At 36.1% G+C, this 10,085-nt stretch overlaps 1 protein-coding gene across 2 annotated transcripts in view; it reads left to right on the forward strand.

Annotated features, from left to right (window-relative positions):
• The first annotated feature begins 630 nt into the window (after positions 1 to 630).
• LOC106867579 (methylosome subunit pICln) overlaps positions 631 to 10,085 on the forward strand; it is a 10,444-nt gene continuing 989 nt past the window's right edge. The window contains exons 1-5 of one of the 2 annotated variants that reach the window (XM_014912491.2): positions 631 to 896; positions 4,568 to 4,707; positions 5,062 to 5,151; positions 5,733 to 5,834; positions 7,875 to 8,009. In XM_014912491.2, the coding sequence (XP_014767977.1) occupies positions 778 to 896; positions 4,568 to 4,707; positions 5,062 to 5,151; positions 5,733 to 5,834; positions 7,875 to 8,009 (586 nt within the window). In that variant the 5' untranslated portion in view covers positions 631 to 777. Of the gene's footprint in view, positions 897 to 1,397; positions 1,633 to 4,567; positions 4,708 to 5,061; positions 5,152 to 5,732; positions 5,835 to 7,874; positions 8,010 to 10,085 lie in introns of those variants that run through there. The other variant, XM_014912490.2, reaches the window with a different exon arrangement.

A 10,085-nucleotide genomic window follows, 5' to 3' on the forward strand; every position in this document is an offset into this window, starting at 1 on the left:
GGTCAGGGTACTTGATTCCATGCAAAAAATCCATGTTTTTTTTTTTTCTTAGTGAAAGTCGTGCGGGTGAAAGGATCAATGGGGATGGAATTTCCGAGGCTTCCACCTCAATCCACCCCGTTTTCTTGACCCAAAAAACGTTTTTGTGGCATATTAGGTCACCGGAATTCATTCAACGAAAAAAAGAAAAATTTCCTGGGATTTGGGAGTGGGTCCGGTTCCCCCGCTTTTTTTTTTTTTTCCAAACAAAAATAAGAGGTCTGCAGCATATTAGGAGGTCAGGGTACTTGATTCCACGCAAAAAAATCCAAGGTTTTTTTTTTTCTTTGTGAAAATCGTGCGGGTAAAAGGATCTAAATTTACCAAATATTTTGACAATTTTTTAATACACTTTCTATTTAATCATAAAAATATGCGATTTTTAAACATCGTATAGTCATGAACGTCTATGCAAGTAAAACAGAAATCAAAAGGGTTCATAAGTAAAAACTGGTTGAGAACCGCAGGACTATACTTGGCAAGGCGATGCTCCAGTCCTATACCTGAAGCAAGCAACAGATATGTCAAATTTCAATTAACTCGAGAATCCATAGAGACAGCTCAAGGGAGATAACCCCAAAGTCCACTAGAACTAATACTAAGTTTAGTCGCTTGATGGCGTTTAATTCGTCGTTGTTCCAGCTGAATCTTAATTGGTGTTGTTTTTGATGTGGACGTTAATTACAAAAATTAAATAAATTAATTAAAAGCGAACGTTAAATGAGAAAACCATAAATTATGGTAAAACTCACCAATTTCCCTCCACCAACTGAAGGTATTCATTGCGAACAACCTGATGTAGAAGTATTCGTGCAGAAAAAATCTCTTGGATTAGGTAAACTCTATGTTGCTGAAAGGTATATTAAATATATAATAGCTTATCTGAAGTTATTTTTGTTATTTGCTGTTGTTTTCACACATATTAGGAGAGAAAAAAAAAAAGAAAAAAAAGCTTTATTATATATACGTATCCATATTAGCAACTTTTCTCTCCTTCATAAACTTAATAATTTGGTTGTATGTGTGTTAACTTTTGTCGTTCCTTCATCCCATTTTCGATTCCAGCTTTTCGCTACTAGAATATTTACCTCGTGTTTAAGTTCTCTTCTAATACTCCGTGTTGTTTTCATCGTTCTCTATAGTTTGATAGGTTATTTCCTACACGTTTTATTAATGGAAGCTTTAGTTTGTTCCAATGAATATACTATAATACTCAAAATAGCATGCGTTTATGTAATTAACTGCAATAACAAAGCTTTTATCTCTCGCTCTATCTATCTATCTATATATATATATATATATATATAAATTAAAAACGTACTCTAAAATTTACTTTACCTACACAATTATCAAGTTTCACCCCCACCACTATCTAGCATATACAGGTGCTTGCAATTATCAAGTATTACCTCTAAAATATCTATATATATATATATGTATATATATATATATATATATGTATGTATATATATTTCTGGAGTTGATTGTGAAAAGTAGTATTTTCGGACGTATGCTAAAGATGTTGGAAAGATTTGAGAATTTTGAGCCTCACAAGCTCGGTAAACAGTCGTCAAAAGGAGGCCACATCACGATGTAAGTATCTAAAAATATTATGCAAGATACGGTTAGCATATTTATATCAACATGTCATCAGTCTGATGGTAGTCTTACCGCTTACCGCCACACGTGGTAAGATGATAGCCTCATTGATGAAATGCCGACACAAATATACTACTTTCTGTACAACTGCAAAACTCTGCTGATGAATTAGTGATTCTACAATAATTGTCCATCACACGTTGAGTTCTGTTTGAATACTGATCAACTTGATCTTTGAATCAAATTTACCTAATAACACATGTATGGGGTGGGGGATAACCTATGGTTGATATTACATATATTTTAAAACAGTTGTATTTCTTCATATGCATACGCTTAAATATAATACCTGTGTCTGATTTATACTCTTACATAAAGCATCAATTAATATTAACTCATAAAAAGGCGGCAAAGTCGGTAACACGCCGGACAAAATACCTTGCGGCATTTCGTCCGTCTTTTCGTTCTGAGTTCAAATTCTGCCGAAATCGACTTTGTCTTTCATCCTTTCGGGGTCGATAAAATAAGTACCAGTTGATCATGGGGATCGATGCAATCGACTTACTCCCTCCCCCGAAATTGCTGGCCTTGTGCCAAACTTTTAAACCAATATATCTCGTAAACAAACGTGCACACTTTCATTTTGTAATGACACTTCATAAAAATCAGTTAACTTTTAACTATATTTTGAACTATATCTTATGTATTATGAAGTTGAGTTGTTGTACATGTGATTAAAAGCATTACTCATTGAATTTGAAATGCAGCAGATATTGTGCTTGTCTAACATTGAAATAGCCATTTTACTGAATTGCCTTAACTGATTCTTGCGTTAACTCTTTAGGATTTAAACCGGTCCTATCTAGCCCATATATTCTATTTTATGCTGAAACCGGCTAGATCCATCCTCTCACACCTACTTTGCAATATCATTCTAAAAATAAACAATTACACCATGTAGCTACAAGATAATGCATGATTAATTGAAAACAATGTGAATAAATAAACATTACATTTGAATGAGTAATCTGAATGCTAAAGTCTTTAATTACTCATTTTTATAATGAACACTGAAAATATTTTATATTTAATAATTAATATTTAATTTTGGCTGGGTTGACATTTTTAATTTCCCACCCAGACAACTTCCTTGTTTCAGATGAATGAAAAATGTGTTTCTTATTCATGCTGACATGGAAAAATAAACATTAAAAACTAGTAATGCAATGCATGAGGCTCTACATCGGTAGTTCTCAACTGGGACCATATAAGATTTTGGGGGTCCACACAAGCAAAATAGTAATTTGGGAGTATACAGTGATATTTTAAGGGCTCATTCTTTAGGTGTATTTATTGCAAGAAACAGCTAGGTTTCTGGCCACTGAAAAATGTAACCTCGAGCCTTGTAAGTGGATTTGGTAGATGGAGGCTGAAAGAAGCTTGTTGTGTAAGTATATATGTGTCTTTGTGTCTGAATTTGCCCGTCCCCACCACCACCATTGCTTGACCACTGATAATAGTTTGTTTATATCCCTGTAACCGATAGAATAAGTACTAGGCTTACAAAGAATAAGTCTTTGGGTCAATTTCTTCAACTAAAACCCTTTAAGTTGGTGCTCCAACATGGCCATGGTCAAATGACTGAAACATGTAAAAGAAGGAATGTCAGTATAAGAAAACGGTTGTAGAACCAAGGATGATCTCTTGCTGCAGTTTCTCTAAGTAATACGCTGTGTTGCAAGCAGGTCTCCACATCTAAGGATATCTTCCTCCCACCAGTGTCTGAGGTTCTGAAAAGAGACAATAGGCTGCCCTTCTTCCTCTAAAGCAGTGTTTTTCAACCAGTTTTCACCTATGGACTGCTTTGATTTCTATTTTACTCAGATGGACCCTTCTAGCCATTCAATATTTTAAAAATCATGAAAGCAGCGAGCTGGCAGAAATGTTAGCATGCTAGGTGAAATGCTTCGCAGTATTTTGTCTGCCTTTACGTTCTGAGTTCAAATTCTGCCGAGGTTGACTTTGCCTTTCATCCTTTCGGGGTCAATAAATTAAGTACCTGTTGTGTACTGGGGTCGATCTAACCATCTGGCCTCCTCCCCCAAAATTTCAGGCCTTGTGCCTAGAGTAGAAAAAATATTTAAAAAATCATATATCTTCATGAATAAATTTTATTAGGAATTGTATAAGAAAATTGTTTAAATATTTTGTGTATTGCAGAAATATAACCAATTTATTAAAGATGAATTTTAACAACAAAATCTTATATGAACCCCAGTTGAGAACCACTGCTCTAAACATTAAAAATATACATGAATAGCATGGCTGAGCAATTGAGAAGTAGTTACAGGTTCAATCCTAATGCATGGCATCTTGGGCAAGTGCATTTGCATAGCCTCAGGTTGATACAAGCGTTTTGTAGGGAGAATTTCATCATCGTCGTTTAACGTCTGCTTTCCATGCTAGCATGGGTTGGACGATTTGACTGAGGACTGGTGAACCAGATGGCTGCACCAGGCTCCAATCTGATCTAGCAGAGTTTCTACGGCTGGATGCCCTTCCTAATGCCAACCACTCCAAGAGTGGATAGGCAAAAACTGTATAGAAATTTGTTTGAAGAACTGTTTGTAATTCAAAGATTGACTTTGTCACACTATTTATAATTGAGAATTACATGTGTTTGTGGATTATTCGGTCACTTTGCAAGCTAATTCAATGAGCTGGTTGTCCAGTGAATCAAACATTATATTCATTGTCTCTATCTCCCTCCTCCTCTCTCTCTCTCTCACTCTCTCTCTCAGACATAGGTCTACATTCGCTTTTCTCAGTATCTCACTGATAACATGTCAAAAATCATACTAAGATACCAAGTAAAGCTTTTTTCTAGACAAATATTTAAATAACACATATTCTTGTATTGTTTTTTTAGTCGGCTTTCATGGGTTGGCTATGAAGATAACAAAGGTTTTTCCATAGAATATCCAGCTATATCTGTGCATGGAGTTTCTAAAGACCAGTCTAATTTTCCTCGCCCTTGTATTTATATGATCATCAACTGCCTTTTAGATGGTAAGTACTTGTTATTTATTAATCCTTATTAAATTTTTTTTATTTAATATATAATAGATGCAGACATCTATTCAAATCTGCATTGTCTTAATTATTGAAAAATTTCAAGCAACCGACCTTATTAGAGTTATCTCCCTTGTTTGGTGTTTTCGGGTTTAAAACACATCCAGGAATTCTTGTCGTTTACTTGAATAATCTCGATTAAAGTTTTTCGACATGCTGTGTTTGAGAAAACAAAGTTATGTCCCTTCGTTTGGAACTTATCGAAATAGCTACAATAACAGTTGACGTATGATGATTTCTCATATGACATCTTTAATGTTTTAATTCAAAACTTTATTCTTTACTTTTTAGATGATGACACAAACAATGAAAATCAATCAGAAAATGATGATGATGATGATTTGACTGAGATACATTTAGTACCTCAGGACTCAGGTACATGTAAGTGTTAACATTTCTGTCAAATCAATTAAGTGTTGTTTAAGTATAGGCAATGGTACATCTCTAGTTTGTTTTGTAACAACATTATTTCATGTACAGTCCCACATTGTAACACCATGAGCAAGTATAAGTGGATTAGGAAACTGGAAACTGAATGGAAACCCATTGTATACATATATGCATGTGTTCTATCTGTATGTGAATATATATGTCAATTTTAACATTGCATAGCATAACTGCTCCACTCTGCTCTTTAGAAGATTGTCATCATTTAACGTCCACCTTCCATGCTGGTATGGGTTGGACGGTTTGACCAGAGCTGGCTAGGCAGGAACCTGCACCAGACTTCTGTGTTTGTTTTGGCATGATTTTTACAGTTGGATGCCCTTCCAAATGCCAATCACTTTATAGTGTCGACTCTATGGGATACGAAAAACCCTTACTGGAAACGCAAGGTATAGTTGGCAACAAAAAGAACATCTGGCTATAATCCATGCTAGCATGGAAAAATGGATGTTAAATGAACGAATGAATACAAAAGATCTTTCAATTGAGTTAAATATTGTTTTTCTCTCTTGCAGTAAATTTAATATTCCAAACGCTTTCAACTTGTTCAGCTCTGCATCCAGATGAAAACCAGCTGATAGATTCTGAATTTGAAGATGTAGACGAGGAAGATGAGAGTAAGAGGACATTTGTTTTTAATATTTAATGTTTTAAAAATATATTTTTGTGAGCATAAATCATTTCAACCTGATATTGTCAATGTTATTGGCACTCCATCAGGATGATGACGAGGGTTCCAGTTGATCCAATCAACAGAGCAACTTGCTTGTAAAATTAACATGCAAGTGGCTGAGCACTTCACAGACATGTGTACCCTTAACATAGTTCTCAGGTAGATTCGGCATGTCACAGAATGTATCAAAGCTGACCCTTTGAAATATAAGTATTACTCATTTTTACCAGCTGAATGAACTGGAGCAACGTGAAATAAAGTGTCTTGCTCAAGGATGCAATGCACTACTGGGAATTGAACTCACAAACCTTACAATTGGTAGCCGAATACCCGTGCTCACTAAGCCATGTGCCTTCACTCAGTATTGTCAAAATAATGCAAAGTATATTCTTATAAGGTACCAGATCATTTGTGCATCTCTAAAGACTTCATATTTATGTTGGTATTCAAAAGAGGACACACCAGAAAGATTTACTGCTTTTGTCAAGTCCATTGTAGACTTTAAGGCCTGTATTACAAGTTAATAAAATATTTATAGTGCTTCATCATCAGTCCATTGCTTACATTGGTAAATTTACATGGTACAGCTAGTCTGACTAGACTACTGTGAGTCTAGTTTCTTAGCATTTGGTACAATTTAGCAACAGTAACAGATGATCCTGATTCACTAACCTTTTTCCCAGAAGCCAAGAAACAATTGTTTTCTTGACCAGATGTCATTCTCAGAAACATGGATGGGTGATGGAAAATATGCAATTTAAATGTTTTTTATTTATCATTAGAAAGCTTATAGCTGACTGGGTCTAGTTCAAGTGGCACACATATTATAAACAAAAATACATTAAAAAATGTAGATCTGGTTTAATGGATATTATGTAGACTAAAAATATAGAGGGTGTCTGTAAATGACTTGTTGAAAACAATCTGGTGAAATGAGTTTGCTTTTTTTCTTTCATGTTTTTTTTATGAGTGCTCTAGTGTGGCTGTCTTGTTAAAAGCTTGCTTCTCAACCACGTGGTTCTGGGTTCAATCCCACTGCATGGCACCTGGGGCAAGTGTTTTCTACTGTAGCTTTGGCCCAACCAAAGTCTTGTGAGTGGATTTGGTAGACAGAAACTGAAAGAAGCCCGTCATATGTGTGTGTGTATACATATGTGTGTCTTTGTGTCTATCTTTGTTACCCATCCCTGCTTGACAACTGGTGTTGGTGTGTTTTCATCCCCATAACATAGCAGTTCAGCAAAAAAAGACCGATAGTATAAGTGCTAGGCTTAAGAAATAAGTCCTGGGGTCGATTTGTTCGACTAAAACTCTTCAAGGTGGTGCTTCAGCATGGCCACAGTCAAATGACTGAAACAAGTAAAAGAATAAAAAGCCATAACCTCATGCCAAACTTCCACATCCTGCATCTCCCCAAGCTAATAGATACAGCTGATGCTTATCTTCTTTGCTCTTGAGATGTGGACTTGTGACTGTAAGAAGGTTACATAACTTTGATGTAATTTATACTAGACAATACTCCTCATCGTTTAACGTCCGCTTTCCATGCTAGCATGGGTTGGACGATTTGACTGAGGACTGGTGAACCAGATGGCTACACCAGGCTCCAATCTGATTTGGTAGAATTTCAACAGCTGGATGCCCTTCCTAACGCCAACCACTCCAAGAGTGTAATGGGTGCTTTTACGTGCCACTGGCACGAAGGCCTGTCAGGCGGTACTGGCAACGGCCACGCTCAAAATGGTGTATTTTACGTGCCACCTGCACAGGAGCCAGTCCAGTGGCACTGGCAATAATCTCGCTTGAATGCCTTTACTCGTGCCAAGAAGGCGACGCTGGGCACAGGTGCCATCACAAGTGAATTTAGTATTTCTTTTGTGTTTTTTTTAAAGCTCAAAATAGCTCTTCCAGAATGTAATTGCTTATTTTATTATTTGATAATGTTAAACATTATTTTTCATTTTCTGTTTCAACTTTTGTTTAGCTGATGAAATTGTTGACTATGAGGAGAGTGCAAACAGTCTTTCTAACCTGTCTATCCGAGGCCAAGAAACTTTACAGCATCTAGAAAATATTTTTATAGACAGTAGCCATTCTACAAATGGCGTTTTAACTTCAGGTATTTCTTACCATTATTACTTTTCAAAGTAATCTAACTTTATATACTTCACTTTTATTGTACTTCTTTTCTAAACAAACTTTGGTAGTATTTTTGATGAAATACTTCCTTTTAAGGATCTTGTATTTTCTTCTGTTTCATTTCTATTGGTTTTGGGCTCAATGACTACTTTATTAATAAGTAACTACAACCCTGGTATTACATTTGGCTCACAGGCAAAACACAACTTCAGTTACTTTACACAACATGGAGTAATATAATGTGGCAAGTCCTTTTAAAGCCATTAATACAAATACCAGCAATATACAAAAGTTAATCTGTCAGTTGTATCTCTGTTCTGCAATGATGACTTTATACTTAATCATTAACATCATTGATTTTTGCATTTGTGTTTTTCATGCTTGCATAAGTTAGATGTAACTTATTGAGATAACTTTCTATGGTCAGATGCCCTTTCTGATACTAGCTCTTGTTTTGAAGAATTTATTTCATAGTACATTGAAACTGCTGAACTACCAAACATTTTGTTCTAGAGAGACATAAAATATCACTGCTACTCAAAGCAATGACACACACAGAGACAAATTCACATACCTTCATATATGTATATATATATATATATATATATATTTACAACAATCAGATGTAGAGTGCAAGAGAGTAGACTGTGCTGGTATGGTCATGTGATGCGTATAGACGAGGACAGCCGTGTAAAGAAGTGCTGCTCTCTAGTTGTGGAAGATGTAGAATGAGATGGTGAAATATGATCTTTGGTTGTTGAATCTCATGGAAACAATGACAAGTGACCAAGACTCCTGGCAATTTACTGTGCTTGGGAAGACATGTCAAGCTAAGTGAAATTGTAGTCATGGCCTAGAGCCAGTGACACATTAAAGGCACCCATGCCAGTGACACATCGAAGATACTCAGTACACTCTCAAGAGTCGTTGGCATTCGGAAGGGCATCCAGCTGTAGCAACCAAACCAAAACAGACTGGAGTGTGATGCAGCTCTCCGGCTTATCAGGGCCAGTCAAACCATCCAACCCATGCCAGTATGAAAGCAGATGCTAATTGATGATGATGATGCAGATATATATATAATCATCATCATTTAATGTCCATTGTGTTTAATATTTAAATTGGTCTCTCGAATTACACCTCTGATTTAATAGATATTTAAAGTGTGAAGATACATGGCTCAGTGGTTAGAGTGTCAGGCTCACAATCATGAGGTGGTGAGTTTGATTCCTGGACCGGGCTGTGTGTTGTGTTTTTGAGCAAGGCATTTTATTTCACGTTGCTCCAGTTCATTCAAGTGTAAAAATGGGTTGCAATGTCACTGGTGCCAAGCTGTATTGGTCTTTGCCTTTCCCTTGGATAACATCAGTGGCATGGAGAGAGGAGGCTGGTATGCATGGGCAACTGGTCTTCCATAAACAACCTTGCCTGGACTTGTGCCTCAGAGGGTAACTTTCTAGGTGCAATCCCAAGGTTATTCATGACCGAAGGGGGTCTTTACCCCTTTACCCTATTTAAGCAGTGTCTTAGTGGATAGTTAATGGGTTGGATGTGGTGCTGGAGAAGAAGCAATAACTCCTGACATATGCTTATAGACCCATTACCTATTTTCTGTCTTTGATTGCATTGCTTACATAGACATATTTGTATACGAAATGTCGTAACTTTCAGTACTGGCTATAAATTCTATAGAAAATCCATAGAGATACATTTAAAAATGAAAACAACGCACTGCTAACACTAAAGTAGGATACAGTTGTTGACTTATAAACCTTTAATATATTTGTTAGTATATTCTTTTCTACTCTAGGTACAAGGCCTGAAATTTTTGGGAAGGCGGGGCCAGTCAATTAGATCAACCCCAATATGCAACTGGTACTTAATTTATCGACCCCCGAAAGAATGAAAGGCAAAGTCAACCTCAGCAGAATTTGAACTTAGAACATAAAGACAGACGAAATACATATTTGGGGTAGCGTTTTATGGTTGCAAAAACAAAATACGGTGTCCCTACCAGCAATTAATATACATACATACATATATATATATATATATA

This window comes from Octopus bimaculoides, chromosome 1 (genome assembly GCF_001194135.2).
Source record: "Octopus bimaculoides isolate UCB-OBI-ISO-001 chromosome 1, ASM119413v2, whole genome shotgun sequence".
Classification (NCBI taxonomy): domain Eukaryota; kingdom Metazoa; phylum Mollusca; class Cephalopoda; order Octopoda; family Octopodidae; genus Octopus; species Octopus bimaculoides.